The sequence below is a fragment of the Rattus norvegicus genome, chromosome X (genome assembly GCF_021556685.1).
Source record: "Rattus norvegicus strain SHRSP/BbbUtx chromosome X, alternate assembly SHRSP_T2T, whole genome shotgun sequence".
Lineage (NCBI taxonomy): Eukaryota > Metazoa > Chordata > Mammalia > Rodentia > Muridae > Rattus > Rattus norvegicus.
In genome coordinates, this window is record NC_141554.1 from 159,738,516 (window position 1) to 159,761,991 (window position 23,476).

Below are 23,476 nucleotides of genomic sequence, written 5' to 3' on the forward strand. Positions count from 1 at the left end.
TGATTCTTGCGTGGACTAGTCGCAGCGTAGCGATAGTCATAACTGTTCTCCTCAGCCCTCCCTCAACCGGAAGTAAGCCAGCGCGGCTAGCCGGTCAACATGGCGGCGGGCTCCGCGTCGTCCCTGGGCGGAGGCTCCTGGCCAGGCTCTGAGGCTGGGGACTTCTTGGCCCGCTACCGGCAGGTGTCCAACAAGCTCAAGAAGCGCTTCTTGCGGAAGCCGAACGTGGCGGAGGCCGGGGAGCAGTTCGCACAGCTGGCCCGGGAGCTGCGAGCTCAAGAGTGCCTGCCTTATGCCGCCTGGTGCCAGCTGGCTGTGGCACGCTGCCAGCAGGCGCTCTTCCATGGGCCCGGGGAAGCGCTGGCCCTTACAGAGGCGGCCCGACTTTTCCTGAGGCAGGAGTGCGATGCGCGCCAACGCCTGGGCTGTCCTGCGGCTTATGGGGAGCCTTTGCAGGCGGCCGCCAGCGCCCTTGGCGCCGCCGTGCGCCTGCACCTTGAGCTGGGCCAGCCCGCCGCTGCTGCCGCACTGTGCCTAGAACTGGCTGCCGCCCTTCGCGCTGTGGGCCAGCCAGCCGCTGCTGCAGGTCACTTTCAACGTGCTGCCCAGCTGCACCTGCCCCTGATGCCACTGGCCGCGCTGCAGGCACTTGGTGATGCTGCCTCCTGCCAGTTGCTGGCGCGCGACTACACTGGCGCCCTGGCGGTTTTTACACGCATGCAACGCCTGGCACGGGAGCATGGGGGCCACCCGGTACAGCAACCCGAGCTGCCGCAGCAGCTGCCTTCTGTGCCTCAGCCATCTCTGCCGGGACCCCAGCCGAGACCTGTCTTGGGCTCTACCTTGCCCCTGCCGCTGCCCCCGGACCACGCCCCAGGCTCTGTTGCGCAGTCACCTGGTACACTCGGTGCCTTCGCTGACGTTCTTGTCAGGTGTGAGGTGTCCCGTGTATTGTTGCTGCTGCTCCTGCAACCACCGCCTGCCAAGCTGCTGCCTGAGCACGCCCAGACCCTGGAGAAGTACTCTTGGGAGGCTTTCGATGGCCATGGCCAGGATAGCAGCGGCCAGCTTCCAGAGGAGCTGTTTTTGTTATTGCAGTCCCTGGTCATGGCTGCCCACGAAAAGGATACTGAAGGCATCAAGAAGCTGCAGGTGGAGATGTGGCCACTGCTAACTGCTGAGCAGAACCACCTCCTCCACCTCGTTCTGCAGGAAACCATCTCTCCCTCGGGACAGGGGGTCTGATAAGTCACCTTCCTAACAACTTGCTTAATCTTTGGGGACAGGTGATGAAACACGTGGTCTAGCTTCTGGTTTTTGCTTCTTTGTTTTGTTTCATTTCTATTGTCACTGTGGTAATTTAGCTTTGTGTGCCTACCTGGTTACTTAAATTAGTGCCCTCCAATTCCATCCATATTGCCTCAAATGGGGTAACTTCGTCCTTAAGGCTGAAGGAAATTCCACTGTGTAATCTGCTTTCTTTACGCATTGGTCTGTAGTTGGATAATGTTGATTAATTTTCCTGGCTGTTCTAGGTACAGCTTCAATAAACATGGAAGGACAGAGGTTCCCTTGGCATATTGATCTCCTTTCCCTTTATTCCTGGCGGGACTTGGCATCATCAAGAAGTATTTAGAAAAGATTAGAAATGTTTTGTCTTGAAAATTGTGAGAATTTGACAATTTAGGCATACTCCCTCTTGTAATACATTATTGTTTGGTTTCCATATAAACTAGCACAGCACTCTGGGGAGTGGGAAAAAGCACCAGATGACATTAAATTGATCTCTATGTATCTGAACATTAGGAGTGTATTGCTAAGCAGAACTGGCATGTTCTGTCATACGTTCCAGATTTATTTTACCTTCTGCGCATTCTGCAAGCCTGGGTTCTTTCTGATGGGGTGACCAGAACCTTTCTCCTGAGTAGCGCGTGTGATCTTTTGGTGATTCTGCCTTTATTGGGTTGCAGCAAGTTTCTATTATCCAGAAGTCTTTGGCAAGCGGTTAGTCAACGTCTTCGGAATAGGTTCCCTGTTTCTAAACCAGAGTACTGATTGCTCTCACTGTGTACCATAACACAATTGCCCCTGTACAATCAAGATCTGTGTTCACAGACAATACCTAGAGTTCTATTCTGCCTTTCAGGTCAGTGTCCTGAGAAATCTAATTCCCTAAAACTATAATTGCATTCCCTTAAATATTCTTACCTTGAAAACTATAGCTACTAAACTATGTAATCCAGTGCAGCTGGAGCAAGTAGCAAAGAAATGTTTCTGACTGAGTATTAAGTGATACGGGGCCAATTCCACTTTTCTCTGTAGTTCCTGGGCCGATGCATCTTTTCTTTCAGAAAGATGGTGTCATATATTGAACAACAGTTTAAGGTACCCAGCTCATCTGGAAAGCTAGCATTCCAACTTTCCGAAATGTTTTCCCACCACGTTGTCACACTATATAAGTCTGAGTTAAACCACCATTCTTTAAAGCTAGCTGCTAATTGGCTAATGGGGTATATGTACAAAACCAATGAATTCGATGAATGCCTTACTGTTTCTTTTTTTTTTCTTTCTTTCTTTCTTTTTTTTTTTTTGGTTCTTTTTTTCGGAGCTGGGGACCGAACCCAGGGCCCTGCGCTTCCTAGGTAAGCGCTCTACCACTGAGCTAAATCCCCAGCCCCGCCTTACTGTTTCTTATTGTTAATAACAATACCACACAGTTGGTGCTAGCTGTAAAGAACAGGTTTATTTTGGTATATGCTTCAAGTTCAAAATCTGCTGGTGGCTTTCTTGCTATCAGTATCTGAAGGTGGTACAAGATGGGGATGGCAAAAGACTGGGAGATTCAAGAGACCTAGGCAGATGAGCTTTCCCATAGGATATACTTTCATAATAATGTATCCTAAAAGTAACAGCTCAACCTAAGCACACATGGTACTTTGTGATATCTACCTGAAGTAATGAGAGTGTGAACAATGCAATCAGTGGGATTTAGGGAATTACTAGAGATATTGTACTTGACAAAAAATGCTTTGCCATTAGGTTAAACCTCAATTCCAAAGACAATCTTGATGAGAGTAGAGTTTATGAGCAGGCTATTGAGGATAAAGATGCTTCTTGGATCCAAACTCTTATTTCACTTGGGAATAGACTCTCAGTACCACTGATATCAAGGATCACCAAGTTAAGGATGAGGGAAAATTACCAAATTTAAGAATGGGAAAATGGCTCTGGGAAGGAAACCTTGCTCTGCAATCATGAGGAAATGAATGAGAATCCTCAGTGCATTAAAAGAGGCAGGGCATAGCTGTGCATAGCTGTAACCTTAGCATGGAGAAAGGAGACAAGTGAATCGAGAGCTGTATGGGCAACCATCCTAACTAAAATGTTGAAGTTGAAGTTCACTGAGAGACCCTGCCTCAAAACAATAAGGAGGATAGTGCTGACGTTCTCAAGGCAGTAAGTCAGAGAGTTTGATTTTGCCATGCCCTATGACTCACATATATTGTGTTTCCAGCAATGCGGTTTTATGAAGTTTTAAAGGGTAACAGAGAGCAATAGTATTCTCCTGTACTACTTCTGGGAACCCACTAAACAAGCTTCAACAAGCATGAGACCAGCATGGACAGCTAGTACTGACCCTGGCACAGTGGAAGCCATTGCTAGCTTACACCTTACATTCAGTCATTGCCAAGGGAGCCTCCTGGCAATTTTGCTGACCACCTGAGGACCAATCACGACAAAAACTAGCTTCGTGATGCTTTTATGACCTTGGCCCTCACCTGCCACGATTGAGCTCACATCCGCATTCCCAACCAAAAGCCCACCTTTGCCCTCTGCTCTACCATCTCCTATGAGAAGAGCCATCTTTCTGATACAGTTGGCTAGGTTGGCCCAGACCAGTTCAGGGACAAGAGGCCATCATCCCCTTTACACCCACATTCAGCCTGCCTTCACACCTACACCCCAACAGTACTACTGTGTTCCTGCAACTAGGCCAGCCTCCCGAGGCCCCTGCTCCCACCTCTTGCCCAAAGGAAAAGCTTGGAAACCCAGCATGTGGGCCACCCTCACACCAGCACCTGCCCAACTTCCCATCCATGTTCCTCCAACTACATCCACCTAACCCCTTGAACCACTTTCCACTCCCACCTCGTTCCCAACAAAAAACGCTAGGAGCAAGCAGCCTGTGGGTGACCTGCACCTCAGCACCTAACTAACGCCCTCCTCCCTACCATGTTTTTTCAACTAGGCCCACTTCCCCCTCCTCCCTACCACTACACTCACACCCACCCTATCCCCTTCCCATGACCAAAGGAAAGGGCAGAGTAAAGCATATGGGGGTCCTCAAACTAAAGCTTTAATCTGAACACAAGTGGGAGAAGCAAGGGGCAATGCTGGCCAGCCAAGCAGGGCCATCTGTGGGAAAGGTTGTGTGGGAAGGACTCATCAATGATGTGCGATGATTAGATGGGGCTGGCAGATGGGTGGGTCAGCAACCCAGAGCCAAGCAATGGCAGCAGCAGCAGCAGCAGCAGCAGCAGCAGCAGCAGCAGCAGCAGAACCAGCAGCAGCAGCAGCAGCAGCAGCAGCAGAACCACCAGCAGCAGCAGCAGCACCAGAAGCAGCAGGAGCTAGCACTGAGGACAACTATGAGGACTACTATGGGCCTGGGCTAACTGGGAGATGGTGACAAACTAGAGAAAGGAAGAGTTCTCTGAGCAGCACGTTGCTGTAGAGAGCCATGTCCAGCAGCTCCCGGATGATGAGACTCTGGCTGCCTTGGCATTGTGTCATGGCCTGCCAGCTCCAGCAGCCCGTGGGTCAGGAACTCCAGGATGGCTGTCAGGAAGATGGGTACCTTTTCGCTCAGCCATGGCACATGGCCGCTCTGCTGAAGATGGTGCTAACGCCAGAGTCGCAGAGAAGGTAAGCCCAGCTCTGGAGGAGCGGGAGCATCGACCCAACCCTCCAGGGCTGCTCTGCCTGGTCCTGGGCATGTTGGGCTCCACCTGGCTTTGCTCAGCTGGCATGCTGGGTTGTGGGCCAGAACACTGATTCCCAAGGCCCAACGTCCCCTGTGTGCCTGGCTGTGTATCCTAGGGACCTCTAAATGGTCACAGCCCACTCTCGTGTACTCATTCCCACTGATGATAGTGATAATGAGAGAGGGGGGGCATAAGGGAGAGCCCATGCGTGTGAGTGTGGGCTCTGGGACAGCACTGGCTAGGGGCACTGTGGCTCCCTTGTCTTCTTGGACTGCTGAAGGAGCCTTCCTCCAGGAAATGGGATGTAAGGTGGAAGCAGCTCAGTGGCGCTATGGCGAAAGTCACACTTTTAGGCTTGTAAGGTGCTTTCAGTGGCCCTACCCATTAACCGAATGCTCCTTGTACCCCCACCGCAGTACACCAGGCACCACGGTGAGCCTGAGGGTTTCCCCCTGTTTTTGTGTGGAGGCTCAACCTCAGAGCCCCAAGCATCCCGGAGGTCAAGTGCCACACGGAGAGCTACAGCTCTCTGGGTCTCCAGTGCCCCACAGCCACTAATCTGCTTTCTGCCACATCAGCTCTTGTCTGGGCTGGACAGCCCCTGTAGGTGGAATCACTCAGTAAAAGGTGGCCTCTTGAGTGTACTTGTGTTGGTCCATTTCACTTAGCATCTGGATTCAAGATGTTTCACCCACGGTACAAAAGGTTCTTATGGCTCTCCCAAATAGCAGCTTGAACCAGTGCTCCTCCATCCCTCCATCCCTTCCCACACTCGAATGATAGTCCACTGCATGCATAGGTCATTTTACTCATTCCCTCATCTGCTGGTCCACACTTGGGTGACCTCCACCTTTTTAGAACAACAGGAAGATTTCCCAGTCTCCTTAGGAGAAAAGAGAGCTTGAGATCTACCGAGTTGACAAAAGAATATTGTCAGAATGATTTCAGTAGGAAAAGTAAGTGGGAGTGGGGTTATCTGGTAGTGGACAAGCTTAAGAAAGCATAAAATCCTGGTCAGGTCCTCCAGAGAGACCATGCTCCCACCTGCAGGGTGGGAGGAAAGGAAAACTGTAGCAAAGGAAGGTTAACAAGGCACACACTGAAAGCAGAAGTGACATGATGTGGAGGAAGGGAACTGTTATGGTGGTTGTCAATTTTACAGAAGTTAGAGTTATGGGGGAGACGGCCTCTGTGGGGGCAGCTTTCTAGATTATGTTAGGTGATGTCAGCATACTTCTTGCCCACTGTGGGTGACACCATTCCCTAGACAGGTGATGCGAACCAAGCACTAGCAGGAATGCATTCATTGCTCTTTTCTCCTGGCAGAGTACACAGTGTGATGAGGCTACTTCAAACTCCCCATACAAAGCAGTTGCCACATGGGAGACTATAATTGTGAGACAAATAAATCCTTCTGTAACTTGCTTTTGTTAGGGTATTTTATCAGAGCAATGGGGAAAGCACAGAGAAGGGAGCCCAGGAATTGTAGCCTCCTTTCAGGCTGGGTCCTATTATGATGAGAACACTGGGGATGATTTTAGAAAAAGAGCACCCGCAAGCATGGACACACTGATTTTGAGAGAGGTCTCATGAAGGATTTTAGCAGGACACACACTACTCAAAGGCACTCAAAATTAGCCACTGTGCATGCATGTGTTTCAACTTATACCGAGCTCTTACAAGGGAGGAAGGAATTCCTTTTACTTTATTTAGAGCTATCTCAATTAGTCCAAATGTTTAACCGAACTTGAACGAAGCATGTAAACATTGAAAAGGGGGGAATGGGGGCTGGGGATTTAGCTCAGTGGTAGAGCGCTTACCTAGGAAGCGCAAGGCCCTGGGTTCGGTCCCCAGCTCCGAAAAAAAGAACCAAAAAAAAAAAAAAAAAGAAAAGGGGGGAATGTATATTATTAAATTCATATGTTTAGGATCATATACTTCCACCCAGTAGAGATCTATGTGCCTGAGAATGAATCGCCAAGATGCACAACAGTAGCTAATTTTCATTTCACAAATTCTCTTGTCTTTTCCTTAGTTTTTCATGGTGTGAAACGCTTGGGTCTTGTCCTCCAAATTCTAAGAAAAGCAACCCATTGCTGTTTAGTGATCCAAAAATCAAACATACTGAGCAAGTAAAGGACGTGTTAATTTTCTACTCTCGTCTTGAACCAAAAAACAATGGGTACGTCTGTCTGTCTGTCTGTCTCCTCTCTCTCTCTCTCTCTCTCTCTCTCTCTCTCTCTCTCTCTCTCTCTGTGTGTGTGTGTGTGTGTGTGTGTGTGTGTGTGTGTGTGAGTGTGTGTGTGTGCGCACGTGCGTAATGAAAACCTACCATTTAAAAGCATCCTTGGAGGCTTGAGAGAAAGCTTACTGGTTAGGAGCCCTTGTTGCTCTTGCAGAGGACCTGAGATCATTTCCCAGCAAAACACACATACACAAAAGAAGTCTATAAATGATTAAGTTTAAAACTTTAAACAACTCGATCTCTCTCTCCTCTCCCTTCCCTTCCCTTCCCACTCTCCCTCCCTCCCTCCCTCCCTCCCTCCTTCCTCCCTCTGAAAAGAGCCAGTATGCCAATTCCTCTTTTAAATGACCTTTCCTATAGACAGCCATACATCACATATGTACTCTTGGTTTCAAATGAGTACATTCATTATGTATATTGTAAGCAAAAGTAAAACAGTATATGACATAATGCAGCACATACATAGAAGAGGCAGACAGCAAAGCATCGTCAAATGAGGAACTTACAACCTTTAGCCAAAAAGACTGAGGTAGTCTTATTAAGGGAACAAAAGTCGTCAAATTGGGCATTTAAAACATCCAGCAGTAATGACTGGAAAGACCTAGTGAAGTGGGCTGCAGTTCCAGTCCCGGGCAGAACAACTTCTTCACACACCAGTTTCCAGCTTCTTATACACACCAAGCATTTTTATAGCATGGGGTCAACTATTGTAACAATAGTAACCTTTGTTGGAAATCATTCTCCTCCAGGCTATCTTAAGAATGTGTTCCTTTAAACACTCTTTGCTGTTTGTTGTTCTCCCTTTTCCCTGTCACAAAGGCAGGGGGTCAGCCTGTCTAAAGAAAGGGGCTCAGATGACACTTGACATAAACATGCTTAAGTCTGAGGTAAGAGGACCTATCTCATTGTCAGTGCTAGATCTCAACAGCCACAAGAATCCCATGGCGATGTACCGATATAATTTATATCACACGCACACACTGGCCATATGAGAATAGGTTGGAGATGTGAGCCAAATGTTTGAAACACAAATATTTCCTTCTCTCCTATCCACAATAGCTTGTCTAAACGTGCTTCTTTTGTGTGTTGACAAATAACATAAGCACATAGATATTTCTCAATCACACTGTAAAACCTCTTTATAACAATCTTCAGGAATTTACACTTACTTTTCAAAAAATGTAACCATGTGGCAGTTTTATAAATTTTATAAAAGTTCTGTAATTCTGTAAGCAAATTGTGCTGAACAATCTGAAATTGCTGAAAAGGATCCTAAAATACACTTGACAAATACAGAAAGAAAAGTGTGTAATGAAAATTCAGAGAGAACGGAAGGCTTACCAAAGCTAAGTCCATTTTATACAAAAGGGGTGGTAGTCTGGGAACGGGGAGATGGCTCTGTGATTAAGAGTGCTTACAAACCTTGCGGGAGACCTGAGTGCAGTGCTCAGCACCCACTTCATGTGGCTCACATTCACCTGCAACTACAATTCCCGGGAAATGCAAGGCCCTCCTGTGCCACCCACAGGAATCCAAATGCACCTGCACGTACTTACACACAGACAGGGTCAACAGAAAATGAATACTAAAATGAAACTAATCGACAATGTGGCCACGATCAAGTCCTTGTATTCCTCAGCACCACTAACCTGCTAATGTCATTTCAGATACTGTCATTTAATAGGCAATTTTCTTCTAACCGGTATTAAAAAAAAAACACGTGCATTCGTTGGATGATTTGAAAACCACCAACGAGAGACCTGGATATCTTGCCAACACAGTATCGTTAGCCACTCGGTATAACGAAAACACGGGTGAATTTGTACTTCATGAAGAATGGGGTACATACATATTGTGAACTGAAAGATGGTCAAAAAATTGCTAGTTATTGCATAAACAGTGGCTTCTGCCATTATCAAATTACACACACCAAACATTTCATAAATAGGTAAATTTGATTTTATTTGCCACTTTCCTATGGTCCTCAGGGTTTCAAACAAAGTTGGTGCCCAGGGGGCTCAGGTCATCCAGTTGTCCTCTGGAAAAGAAGCCACCCACCCTACAAGAAGCAGACAATGTGTTGCCCCACCAATCTGCACAAACTCAGCTGACTCACACCCCACAGCCTTAGTGCATAGGAAAAAGGCAAGATTGCAGGGCAACAGAGCTGATGTTCTGCCAACTTTCTATGGGCCAGTGTTCCCTTTGTCCATCACCTCCCACACTCAGAATGCCCCTGTCCTAGAGGAAGACTTCACCTCTGGTTTGACATGTGACGGCGATGTTTGTTGTAGGCACACAGACTGGAAATGTTAGGGGTTAGTTAGAAGCCTTAACAACCTGTGGGGTTGAAGTGTATTTCGGATGAACCAGAAAGAATCCAATTGTGCTTCCATAAAAAATGAGGGGAACCCATGCCCGTTTTAAATCTCAGGTCGCTTACAAGGGCAGAGTTGACACTTCCTCACTGCCGACTCCAGTGATTTCATGTTTCCCGGGAAGCTTCACTTAGTTAGGGTTCTGCCCGAGAAGCTCCATGCCAGTGTTGCTGGGCACGTCCAACAGGCACAGGAGAGAGCTCAGTGAGAAGTGATAGTTCCCCTCTAACACAGATACTCTGCCTTTGTGCAAGCACCTCCACTCCTGCATCATTTCCCTGAAAACCTACTTCTGTGGAGGAGTAAAAGAGGACATCCCTGGTCTGCATCCTCCCCAAGGCCAAGTGCTGTAGCCCTTCTTCTTATGGTCCACGCTGTGCGGCAGGACAGATGTGCTGTCACTACATGGGGATGACTTTCAGCTGTGTCCCAACCAGACCAGCACCCTGGCAACTCACCCTCAAGACTGAGTAAATATGTTTCTGCCGTTTGTGAGCTGTGGAACTCACCAACTCACATGCCCGTCACCTACTGCCTGTGACGTCACCTGTGGATATGAATGTGACTGCTTTGTACAGCACACAGACGTGTCCCCCTCCCTGCCCAGCCCCTGGACGACGAAATGCTCAGCAAAGAGGTGAGAAGAAAAACATGGTCAAGGTCAACGTTGTCAGCTGGGATCAAACTTCGGGGGGCTCTGATGACAGGGGCATTATTTTCCAGTATATTTAGAGTCGCTATGAGCAGGAAGAGAGTTTCCAGGTGTACCACAATCCCCGGTGCACAGGGAAGCATAATTCCACCAGAAAGCAACCCAGGGGTCATGCCACTTCTTCTAAGAACAGGGGTTCTAGGGAGAGGCTGCCTGTCCTAGCTTAAGGGCCTCAGAAAGGATCTGGCCTGCTCTGAGCCATACAGATAGCTTAGAGGCCATTTGTGCTATTATGTATCTCCTGTCCGGGTTCTGGCAGCTTGGGGGAGCCTGTGCCTCTGCAGGTAGTGTAAGGGTCATTTAGACAATCAGGTATGTCCGGTCCTGGCTGTGGGAGATGTGGAGGCCCAACAGATAACTCAGAGCACCAGGCTCTTTTAGGACCTCCACTCTCTAGCTTACATGAAACAAGGACAGGTTTTTACATCTTTTCCATTGAAAAGACATCCCTGCTTGCTTAATATCCCCAATTTCCCTGGAGATCTGTGGGTGAACTACCTTGGTGCTGCCAGCAGAGTGGGACACTGTCATAGGAGTTGTGACATTGTTACAGGAATTGCGGTGTACCCGGGGGGACAGACACACATCTACACATTTAGATGCTGTACAGTGGAATAGTAAGGGTCACAGAATGTGTTCGGTATACATCATCAGTGTGGACACGGAAGAAGAAGGAAGGAGAAAAAGGAGAAGGAAGGAGGAGGAGGAGCACGGGGATGAAAGGGGGGGGAACGACAACAACAGCAGCAGCAGCAGCAGCAGCAGCAGCAGCAGCAAATATATCTGAGCTCAAACGTCTAAGAAAGGAACATGTAGCTAGGGAGACATGGGTCAGCTGGTAAAATGCTTGCTGAACAAGCATGAGTTCACATCCCCAGAAAGCCTTTTCAGACCTCAGAACAGGGGCTTTAGACCTGGGTCAGAGGTTAAGAGCACTTGCTGCTCTTGCAGAAGACCTGAGTTCAAATTCCTGAACCCATCAGGTGGCCCACAACAGCTCTACCTCTAGGGGTCTGTCACCCTCTGTGGCCATCTGAATGCATGAGTAGACAGACAGACAGACAGACAGACAGACAGACACACACATATAGATCCACATAAATAAAATAACCAAAATAAAATTTTAAAGAAAAATCTCAGCACAGCAGTGTGTGTGTGTGTCACAGCCGCATTACGGGGCAGAGACAGGTGGATCCCTGGAACCCAATGACCTAACACGGTAGCCCAGTGGCTGAGCTCCACCTTCACAAGGAGACCAAGATTCATAAAATAAACCAGACATCAGAAGTATCTCTGGCCACAACATGCAGAGGCTCATGTGTGCAACACACACAAAAAGGAATAGGTACACACAAACACACACACACACACAGAGAGAGAGAGGGGGGGGCATGTATGTGTGTGTGTGTGTGTGTGTGTGTGTGTGTGAGAGAGAGAGAGAAAGAGAGAGAGAGGGGGGGGCATGTGTGTGTGTGTGTGAGAGAGAGAGAGAGAAAGAGAGAGAGAGAGAGAGAGAGAGAGAGAGAGAGAGAGAGAGAGAGAGAGAGAGAGAGGAATAAAATTCAACACTGGGAAAACACTATGGAGACTATCCACGCCTGGTAAGGATAGGTACAATATCTCAAGTAGGAGACACTCAAAGCTGGAAGTAATAGGACATTATATAATAATATGATTAAAGAAATAATTCTCTGGGCTCACTGGCACTTTGCACAAAGGGGGAAGTTCTTTTTGGATAATGCAAATTTTAGACAGTAAAGTGATCCAGCAGGGAAGCCCTCATTCACTGTGGAGGAATGCAATTCCACTTGTAGAAAATGGGAGAAGCTGAACACTGACTCCTTTCAATGCTTCTACACAACAGGGCACAGTGAGACAAGTGGCCTGGACTACACCTGGCCCCATGCATTAACGCAGGCGACAACACACCACCTCCACAGGGCATGGGGCCCTTTCTGTCTGAGAAGGGGTGAAACTTCAGGAACGTCAGAAAGAGAATGTGACTCAATGATTCATCCCAACGAGTCTGAAACGATTTCATGTTTATTAAATCAAATGTTGCCAAGTAAAGAACTCCCAGGGTATACATACAGGAAGTCACAGGACATGAGATTTAACTGTACAGGAGACCTGATATATCCCTGATGATCAAGTACTCTACATGCGCAATAAATTTCAAAAAAAAAAAAAAACCCAAAACATTGTCAGGTACTACTATCCATACAAGTGAGGAATTTAATAAACCACGGCGAGTCAAGCTCTATTCGAGTTAAGAATCACCTCTTAATGGGACAGAGACACATTTAACTGGAAGACCTCATAAATGTTGTCTTCAAATAACATTTCTACAGATGCACACCACGTTACTCACATCAATCTCGGGAGGTGTGATGAATTCTACTAATTTACTTTTTTTGGGGGGGGGGACCTGAGGACTGAACCCAGGGCCTTGCGCTTGCTAGGCAAGTGCTCTACCACTGAGCTAAAACCCCAACCCTACTAATTTACTTTTTAACAGCACACTACCTTTGGAGGCTTAAGGTCCGTCCCATAGGCTGCATCACTGAACACATTTAAGAGCAGAGTGTAAAAAACAGACTGCATCTTCTTTAATTGTTTATCTGGACAAGACAAGGATGGCCCACTTGTGTGCCTTCTAGTTTGGGAAAATGATGCTCACGTATGATAATGCGCTATATCAATGCCAACGAGTGCCAACCCTTAATTACGATGCTAACAGGGAAGGCCTGTTGTTTCTACCCCGGGGTTGGAGCTTCCTACAGACGTATTTGTACTGCTGCCACACAAATCCTTGGGTACATTTGGGTTTGAACAGAAAGAGGCATCTTCAGGAACAGGGGGAGAACACGGAAGATCTAGTCGCCAAAACTGCAAACACCACAGGTAGCTTTACCCAGCTTATTTCTTCTCCGCTCATATTGACTTTTGTCCTCCAAAGTATTACGAGAATAACATATCCAGGAGAGACTGTGGGGCAGCAGCAGTCTCTTGCTGGCTCTGTTAAGAAAAGAAAATGTTAAATGGGTGTGAAATAAACAGCACTCAGGGTTGGACTTATTTCCATTTTCTATGTGAAAGGCTCGGTACTTACATGCATCATCAGAAGTTTTACTTCCAAGGTGGCTATGAGATGTCTCAGCTCTTCAGCAATGGAATTTGCCCGAGAATCCCTCAGCACCTCAAATTTCTGAAGCAAAAAGACATGTGCGGAAATCAGCCCTGGTCATCTTGCCTTACAAATGCGAACACCACCATTTAAAAGGGAGCAGATGTAATCAAAGACATATGACTCTGACACGGGCATACACCCTGGACAACATGAAGATCGAAACACCCAACAACGTGACACAGACTTTGCCACTCCTCGACCCACTGCTAAATGTTCAAATCCTGAGGGATTAGCTGTAGGGGTGGCCCAGGCCAAAGGTGCCTGCCTGCCTACCGTGCCCGAGAGCCTGGGATGCCTCTCCCTGCACAGCACAAATGAAAGGCAAGGAAGCCAAATGAAGACAGAGAACATGAGGTGTGAGCCTATTCACTGCCACTCGCCCACTTCTGTGCAAGATGGAATACCTTGTCCTGTACTATGAGCACTGTGCACCAGTGCACCAGGAACCTAAAACTCAACCTTTCCACTCCACGTTCCCTTTAGCACTGAGTGAAATAGCACACACTCCACCTAAACGGTTTTGCTAAATCCTGTGGAGGAATAAAACTTTGCAGGACCTCTTCCATAGTATCAAGATACAGTGACCATAGAAAATGGACCAACACAGAGAGCTTAAAGTTGGAATCGGTGAGCAAGTTTCTAGGCCACTGAGTACTTGAAGACTGATATTTCAGCAGGAACAGACACTGGCGCCTCTCCCTCCCTCTCTTCTCTTCTCTCTTCTCTCTTCTCTCTTCTCTCTCTCTCTCTCTCTCTCTCTCTCTCTCTCTCTCTCTCCCTCCCTTTGTGTGTTTGTGTGTGTGTGTGAGTGTGTAAGTGCACACATGTGTGTGCCAAGGGTGGGGATTTGTTTTCAGAGAGAATCACAAGAAAGCAAGGAAGAATTCCGTGAACTCGGGTGTTTGGGATCATCTGAATTACTCTGGATGAACAAAATTCTAAATGAAACATGAACAAGACAATTCACATTGAGTCTGAACAAAAGCAGAAGTCCAGTGTTTAACTGTTTTCTAGAAGAGCTGCAAACCTGAAGAGGGCAGAGGTCAATCAACGCGCCTAGGAAGAACTTACAGAGACGATGATGGAGGGTAATCCTCAAATCACAATCTCTCTGACTTCCACTTACTTTCTCACTGAGTGCTACTACACCCGGGAGCTGTCTTATGGGTGTAATTGGCCATCTGAAGCCATGTTTCAGTCCAACAATGAAGGAAAATATAAGAGGATGGAGTAAGTTAAGTAAGTGCAAACATTCTTGTCACTGTTTTGCTTAAAAACGGATCACGAGGGTCTGGGAAGACAGCTTCAGTGTGTAAAAGTGTTTCTCAAGGGGCAAGAATGCAGCAGTAGGCAAGGAGCCTGCTCCACAAGCATAAAAAGCCAACCTTAGCTCTTCAGCACACATGTTAAACGTCAGGCATGGTGACACACCTACTGATGCAGGATAGGCCGAGCCTTAGGACCCTGTGAACAGCCAGCCTAGGCATAGTGGAGAGATCGGGGTCCAGTGAGTCATCCTGTTACCAAAGGAAATGACGGAGTCCGGCACAGTGGTGCACACCTGCCATCCCAGCAGCACTCAGGAGAGAGGCTGGCAGGCAGGCGGATCTCGGTGATTTTGGATCCAGACTGGCCCACCTAGTGAGTTCCAGGACAGCCAGAGCTATACAGTAAGATCCTGTCTCAAAATTAAAAACAAATAAACAAAAACCTAAAGGAAACAAGGTTAGGATGAACAGTATCCATAAGAGTTGACCTCCGACCTTTACGCACCTATGCAGAGACAGGTACACGTGTGTGCATGTGTGCACATACATACACAAGGGAAGAATGCACTGGGAGGCAAGATGGGATGATCGAAGGAGCGTAAATGCCCTGCCTGTACAATATCAACAGCTGCAGATGAAATTACCAAGGCAGCAAGTCCTGCTTCGAATGTTTCTCCTAACCATGAGGGAATCCTAAAATTACAAACTGACTTTGTACTTAGGTTGACACGGAGCACGAGGAAAATGCTGGAAGGTGTTTGCAGGTCACTTTTCTAAGGTGCTATCCGAAGCACAGAGAGAATACCGGAATAGCCAGTGTCCCCTTGTGTGGGTTGATTTGAAGAATGTTCAACAGACCTCCAAGTATTCTTCACACAGTGACTTAAATTCCTCCATTCTGTTCTTCTGCAGAGTGAGAGATTCATGAATAAACTTCTGTTGCTCCATAAACATATTCTACAAACAAAGACAGTACAAGATGTCAGAACAAAAAAGAAAAAAAAAAAAAGAGAAAAAAAATAAAAAAAAGAAGATGTCAGAACAAGTCAGGGGTAGGGGAAACCTTAGAGAAACAACGCAATGGTGTATTATATTTATGCAAAACAGATGGTGTAATACATGCACCATTTTTTCAATTAAAACAGTGACCACATTTACAACACTAACCTAATAGTAGAAAAATAACCTTCATAATGTGAAGCTCATTCATGTATTGGGAAGTTGTCTACTTAACAGTACTCAACACATAGCTATTAGTTCCTGAAGACTCGAAAACCTACCTATAGGAGGCCTCCAAATCTGCGGACTCTCTTGGGTTTTTAGAACCTACCTTGAGTTGTCCCCATCATACGTCACTCCACCAGGTAGGAACCCACTGCATTTGCACACAGTGCCATGCTAACAGGGTTATATTCTAGAAAACTTACTTCAGATGCTGCCCTGGACCAATACATGAATGCACATCTAAAAGAAACTGTTCAAAGAATTCTGTGAGATGGGGACTTTATCCTCTCCTTCCACTCTGAAGAAACCGAGGCCCGAGTGTAAACTGTTCTTCTGAGTTAGCATAACTACCAAGTAACAGGACCGTGACTGCGATCCAATTGGTGGGATTCCAGAGTCCATGCTCCTGACTTGACCTGGACCGGACAGCATCTCCATCTCCCTCAGTACACCAGCCTCCGCTTCCCCACCTCTGGAAGTCAGAATCTCCAGAAGGCAGCTCCATCCTCCAGCAGGAAGAAAGAACCCCAGAGGCACCACAGACTACAGTACCTGTCCCCAAAACCCCATTCTCACCTCCAGGGAAAAGGTGACTCAGTCACCATCACAGGTCCATCACTGCATGGCAACCTTTTCCCTCTTCTCCTCTGGGGACAGGGCTGGGCTGAACTCCAACCACTGACATCCAAGTCTCCATCTGCCCTGCCACAGCCACAGCCACAGCCACAGCCACAGCCACAGCCACAGCCACAGCCACAGCCACAGCCACAGCCACAGCCACAGCCACAGCCACAGCCACATGGGTCCTCTGCATCCCTGATCCCTGTGTCAGAAGGCTACTTGGGGCCCTCCCACTGTTTGGCATCTGCACCTTGGGGATCCTGAAGGCTCCCCGCTCAGGACACAATCCCATACCTTCCCCTGCACTCTGCAGACGCTACCTGCTCATCCCCAGATGTCCCCACCAACCTGGCTCCTCACCCATCATCACCCTCCTTGTCATCTCTCCACAGGGAAAAGAAACGAGTCAGGGAGGAAGGCCCATCTCTCCTCACCACACCCACCACCCTCCTTGTCTCCCTGAGCTCATGTCCTGCGGCAGGAAACCTCTGCTGCTACCTCTGATGCTGACACAATGGACTCCTTCAAAGCTAAGCCTGATACTCACGCAGAGTTTTTCGGCATGCTTCTTGACTTGGTTTGCATCCGTGGTTAGCTTCTTACTCAAATTTGTAACCTGAAGAGAATAGTCCTGATAAAGTTTCTGCCTGTAAAGGACAACAGTGGACACTGTGTTATCCCTTCTCGAAATGAAGACCACGCATTCAAGGCACGGCTGACTTGTCCTCACTCAAGCTACCGATGGAGGACTGGGAAAGAGCATCTAAAACATTCTGATGCGGAAATGGAAAATGAGGAGGATTATTTCATATCACACTAAGAGTGTGTGTTCTGCCTTGGCCAGGATAGAAGTCACTTCACAACACTCATTGTGTAGGAATTCTCAGGAAGAAGAAACATAGTTTTACTAACATTCCACAAGTATTTGCCTCTGAAGTGCACAACTTCTGCTTTACTTGTTCCTTTTATGGAGATTGGTCCAATGAGGATGCACACCTACGAAAATCACAGAGCTCTGTGGACACCTACCCACTCTTCCTCACTGTCCCAGTGAGGGTTCTGGTACACCTGTATGGTGAATGCTGCTCCTGAAACCTCTGCAACATTGGAGGCGAGAGATTGTCATCTCATTTCACAGCGAAGAGATGATATCATGGACTGCAGGATGTATGTTTTGGGGATCTCAAGGTCAATGCACCCAGCACTTTGACACAATGCACACACCTTCCTTACTGGTACACGGATTCAACTGCCCCGTGTGAAAACAGTGTCAAAACATTCTAATTCATTCTCAGGAAACACAGTTGCTTTCAGTCGCCACAAGAAGCTATCCGGCAAAAAACCAAGATGGTTCTACAGCAAACCCAAGGCAAATACACTTGCCGACAAAATTTCTACCTTGTGGGGCCACTGGCTATTCCCCCTTCATCGTGCCCACAAACCAACTGTCAACAGCTCTGGGATCAAAGTGCCAAGACCTTACCTCTGTTCACACTGGGTTTTTAGAATGTCCTTAACTTTGACCTCCATGGCAAGGAAAGATGATGCCATGATCCTCAAGAATCTTTCTCTGTTTTCCTGGAGAACTTTCTGAATCGGCTCTGTAAAAGGAACATGATCTTGTAGGCATTACTGCAAAAGACCCTCACCGGTATTGGAAAGACACTTGTTATCAATAGACGGAAAAGATCTGTCCATGCAGAGGTTATCTGCCTCCTCTCTTTCAGCCAAGAATTTCAGTGGCTCCGATCTTAACGGGAAACTGGGTAGTTGGATTTCAGTGTCCAGATATTACATACAAAACATAACGCAGAGAACTTGACAAAACTTACAAAAAAGGGTATCAAGTCACGGTGTAATTTCTTTACTAGACGGCATTCATAAAGGATGGATTTTATCAATGTACTAAGTGTGCTCCAGTTGGAGGACACATTAGGAGGGGCTGTTGGGCTACTTGGTGCAAAGCACAGATATGGCCCCTGCGCAAAAATCTCTCAAGGCCCAGAGATCAGCGCACAGTGAGATGAAAAATACGGTAAAGATTGTGGGCATTGATGCTTTTGGACCAGTTTGATGAGGTAGACATCCTGAATCATTTAAAGGGAAAACTGACTCATGGAAAAGTCTGTGGTATTGGGGTTGGAACCCAGAGGCTTCAACATACGAGGCAAGTGTCCTCCACCCCACTACATCCCTATCCTGAGTCCTGGAGAGTTTCTACATGTAACTCTCCATCGGAAAATCCCACAGACCTCCCAGCTGGTTCTCAGTTTGTAGTTTTTGTCCAACAGTTCACGAGACTAACCTCTGACAGCGATTTAAAGAAGGATTAGCCCGATCATGCTATAGCCACAGGCTAACAGTACTGACTTCAGTTTTCCACTTCATGTGCTGTCTTTTTGCACGATAAATCGTGGGCAGCTATTTAACGAGGATTGGCCCTCTGCTAGCAACCCCACTCTCCCCAGCAAATAAAAAAGACCTAGACGAGAATACAAACGAGTGAAGTGAAATGTGGTATTAAAAGCAGATGCATCACTTGTGTGATTCAAAAACACATAATTTCTTCCCACTTTTAAATATCTCACAGAGAGTAGGTAAGAATAGTCACACGGCAGGTGCCATGATCTTCATATGGACAATTACCATGAAGTAGAGACTCGACGAACTAATAAATACTATTTTGACACTGAGTGTTTGAGAGCAAGGCAGTAAACACGCTCCTCCTCTCTGCCAGGTGACAACTCCCTCGCCTTGTACTTCTTCGGCTCAATTTTATCAAATTCCGAATGCCTCCTAGAACATACCTTCTAATTCTTGGAACAAATCCTGTTTTTTCTTCCTGAAAAGAAATCACATTAACTCTTTACTTCAACGTATACAAAAGGCCACCTTTGCAGAGTGAGCAGAGGAAGTGGAGTGTGCCACACAGCCTATATAAGGTTCTCGGTTCAAGAGCGGACGTTGACTCTTGTAGATTTCTAGAGAGGTGCAAGTGTACGAGTGTGCCGCCATCAGAGGTAGAAGTGTGTTTGTGTGGGTGGGTGGGTGGGGTGTCCTCCTCTAACCATCTCCACCTTACTCCTGTCAGAAACGTTCTGTGACAGGACTTGTAGTTTGCTGGCGGCATGCGATTTTGATTCTGTAACACACTGAACATCTGATGGACTGCAGGATGAATGCGTTGGGGCCTTTAAGCTCAATGCACCCAGCGCATTCCTGTGACTCACACACCTAACCCACTCCTGCATTTGTTTCTTTGTTTCTTTGTTTGTTTATCTCTCAATTTATTTTTGTTAGGTTGGCATCAAGAAAGAACTTCTCTGCCACACCTCAGCCCTCAGTTCTGGGGTTCAAAGGTGTTAAGTGGGGTCATGTGTAGCTTTTTCTGTGGGGGGTTGAGGATGTAACCTCAGATTCCTGTGTTTGTACATTGAGCACTCTTTCACTGAACCATCTTTCCAGCCTGACTTTTCTAAATGCATTTTATGAGTGGATGAAAAAATGAAATGTGGTCACCTGTCCTGTTGCCTTTCTGTTCCAGAGGCAATAGTTTCCTCCCTACCGGCAACAGGGACTTCTTTGTTGGCTGTATTAAAGACAAAGAGGAAAACTATTTTCAAAGAGGAAAACTATTTTGAGACAAAGTGTGCTGCTCCCATCACCTACCATGGAAAACAGACTCACTGTGGGGTTTCTAGGACCCATAGCCACCAATGATATCTTACCCTTTTGAAAGAAGCCATGCAGAGGCCCAAACAAACCACATATATACACATACAAGCACAGAGTAAGTGAGTGTGGGAGCGGTGGCACACAGAAGTATGCCTACAAACAAACATACATTGTGTATGTGTGTGTGTGTGTGTGTGTGTGTGTGCACGCGTGTGTATGTGTGTGTGTATGTGTGTGTGTGTGAGAGAGAGAGAGAGAGACAGAGACAGAGACAGAGAGAGACAGGGAGACAAAGAGACAGGGAGACTGAGGAGAGAGAGAGAGAGAGGGAGGAAAGAGAGCTTGAGGGAGGGAGGGAAGAAGGAAGGGAAGGAGGGAGAATGTGTTAGAGGGGTAGACAGAGGCACACGCACATAAACAGACACACATGAAATTTATTAGGCTTGAGTCTAGATCAGCTGGTGCCGGCACCTGCTGCACACGCCTTCGACATGTGACACATGTGTTCCCAGAGAGGCATACTGCATATTGCCTGGAAAGAACTGTCTTATGAGCCTTGCAGGTTTCATGTGAGGTCGGAATTTCAGGTGGGGGAAGCTTAAGCCACAAGAAGCTTGGGCAACAGTTCATAGCATCTGAAACCTCCCACTATTGCAAGAAAGCAATCTCCATGCACCACACCCACTCGGTGTCCACCTGCCAAGGGATTTTTAGGATGTCTCCTGGGGGTAGACACATCCCTCGAGCAGCCCCTCTGGTTTGCTTGTGTTTTGTCATGATGTGGTTTTGTTCTGTTTCTTTTTACCTGCAGCGATTGCACCTGGTGGGTTCTGGCTGTCATCTGAAGAGAGATTTGGGACCACACTTGGGTGCCTGCCGACACTGGCAGTGGCCTTCCTTTCACTGCTTGACATGGCTAGAAGCTTCTTGGGTTAGACAGCACTCCTGGAAGTAGAGATGCTGGGCAGAATTGCAAGATGGCAAGGGGAGAAAGGACCAGGACTCCACGGGGTGTGGCTGGGTGCCCTGGCACTTGTGCTGGAGCAAAATGAGGGCAAGAGCATGTCACCAATGTCCTGACCTGCCCCGTTCCTCTATCTGGACCTGGAGCTCCCCAACCCACTTCCTCTCAAGATCAGTACCCTTTCCTGCTTTTGCAACCCCTGTAAAACAGTGCACCTACTGCTGGCATCTGGTTGGGAACTCCAACTCACTGAGGTCCTACTCAGTCCCCGAGGCTATGTCTTACAGCTCACACGTTGTCCCATTTAGCCCTCACAATCCATGCCACCCCATGACTGCCGACGACTGCTCCCTCGCCTTGCCCTCTGTGGCCTTGTGCGGTATCATTTGGAAAGTGAAGCTCCTGGTATGACTCTACCAGTTTGCCTTGGACCTGCCTCTTTGTGATCCCACTGCCCTAGCACATGAGCTAAGGCTCCTCTCTGAACCCTGTCCTAACTGGACTGCCTCTACACCGAGTTCCCCAATAGCAAATCATCCACCCAGGGTACTCTTCTGGCCTTGGAGCCTCCTTAGTCTCAGAGCGTGGCTGGGCATACCTAAGTAGGCACCACCTCCCAGTGCACGTCTCTCAGACTGGTTGGGAAGGCATGTACACCCAGGGTCAAGTGGCTTCAACTAGTACTTGTGGGACTTGGATAGAGATGTTGCCTTTGTTGAAGGGGACCAGACCTGGCCAGTCCCTTCAGACAGGCATTTATGTTGAAGGAGGCAAGGCTCACGGCCGCATATAAGCAGGAACCAGAGGTCCACTGAGGACCCCAAACAGATTCACAGAGCTCATGTGGAAGGTCACTACTTCTGTTTCTCTACTTCGCTGTCACAGCCAACTCTCTTCAAACTTGCCACCCACCTGGACCCCCTTTCATCCACTGCCCTCACTGGTCTATTTTACTTCCAGGTGGGAAATCTTCCAAACTTCTCATCACAGATAGACCTAGTGCCTTCTGCCTCAAGATCACACTATGTTCCACAATGGCCCGAGGCCCCAGGCTGACTGTGTTTTCTCACCATCAGAGACTCAAGACTGACTCTGCTAACACCCTATCACTCATCCAGGTGACCACAATTCAATACATTCCTCTGAGACGCTCCTTCTGCCCACCCCTCAGTTAGAGGCCCCACATTCCAGAATGGGTCTCTGATTACCAGGGACACTACTATGCCTGAGGCTGCCTACAGGTACTCCCAAAGGTGTGAGGCCTGTCCATCAGCCACCCATTCCCAGCTTGGGCCCTGTTGTTGCACATGTGTTTGTGCAGAGTGCCCAGGGTTCCCCATCCACTTCAGACTAACTCTCCTGGACAGATATTGCTCATGGAAGCAGCACAGGAGGATCCAGGTGTGGACCAGTCAGGATCCAAACAAAACAAAACAACCAAAAAGAAACAACAACAAAGGAAACCGAAGAATATGGAAAAAAAAAAAACCCAAACCTGTCAGAAATGTGTAAAGGTGCCTACTCCCTCTCCCGGCGCCATCCCCCTCTCTATGGTCCTGTTGCCCTCATCACACCCCTTCTCATTCTCAGCCTTAGGCCCTCTTGCAGTCCCCAGGAAAGTGAAATAAAGCTTCTGATGTCACCTCACAGGTTTTCCAGGACCCTCACGTTCCGTGATCACACTGTCCCAGGATGATAAGTGCTTCAGTCCGTCCTGGTAACTCTAACCCACTCCTGGAGGCCCACCACGAAATGTCCTCCCAAAACCTATTCCACAGAATGTCACCACCACCACCACCCCCCAAAAAAATAAAAAAAAAAAAACTCATGCCACAATGACAAGGACTTCAATCTGTCCTGGTGCCTCTAACCCACCCCTGGAGGCCCCACATGCAACGTGCCCCTAAAACCCATCCCATGACAACACGGCCTTCACTTTGTCCTGGCGCCTCTAATCCACCACTGGAGCCCCACCATGGAACGTTCCCCCCAAACCCATCCAACGGAACATTCCCCCAAATCCCGTCCCACGACAACAAGGCCTTCAGTCTGTCCTGGTGCCTCTAACCCAGCCCTGGAGGCCCACCACCGAACGTCCCCTGCAAAACCGTCACCCACCTAGGCTCCTCGAGTCCGCAACACAGCCTTCTTCCACTCACACAGGTCGATCTGCCTTCATCTGGACCTCGTCCAGATATAACGACCTCTGATTGG

The 23,476-nt window shown here is 47.7% G+C and overlaps 2 protein-coding genes across 2 annotated transcripts; one reads left to right on the top strand and one right to left on the bottom strand.

The window, feature by feature from the left end:
- The first annotated feature begins 68 nt into the window (after positions 1-68).
- F8a1 (coagulation factor VIII-associated 1) lies at positions 69-1,798 on the top strand. Its single transcript, NM_001109323.2, has one exon. It carries the CDS (start codon positions 100-102, stop codon positions 1,243-1,245), a length of 1,146 nt encoding a protein of 381 aa, NP_001102793.1. The 5' UTR covers positions 69-99; the 3' UTR covers positions 1,246-1,798.
- Positions 1,799-12,345: 10,547 nt separating this feature from the next.
- Positions 12,346-23,433, bottom strand: LOC100911047 (X-linked lymphocyte-regulated protein 3A-like). Its single transcript, XM_087601089.1, has 9 exons — positions 23,381-23,433; positions 21,104-21,243; positions 20,143-20,212; positions 19,431-19,465; positions 18,107-18,224; positions 17,171-17,270; positions 15,637-15,735; positions 13,433-13,528; positions 12,346-13,338 (listed from the first exon to the last, which is right to left on the bottom strand). The coding sequence occupies exons 2-9, from the start codon at positions 21,210-21,212 to the stop codon at positions 13,282-13,284; spliced, it is 684 nt and encodes a 227-aa protein (XP_087457215.1). The 5' UTR covers positions 21,213-21,243; positions 23,381-23,433; the 3' UTR covers positions 12,346-13,281.
- Positions 23,434-23,476: the final 43 nt, after the last annotated feature.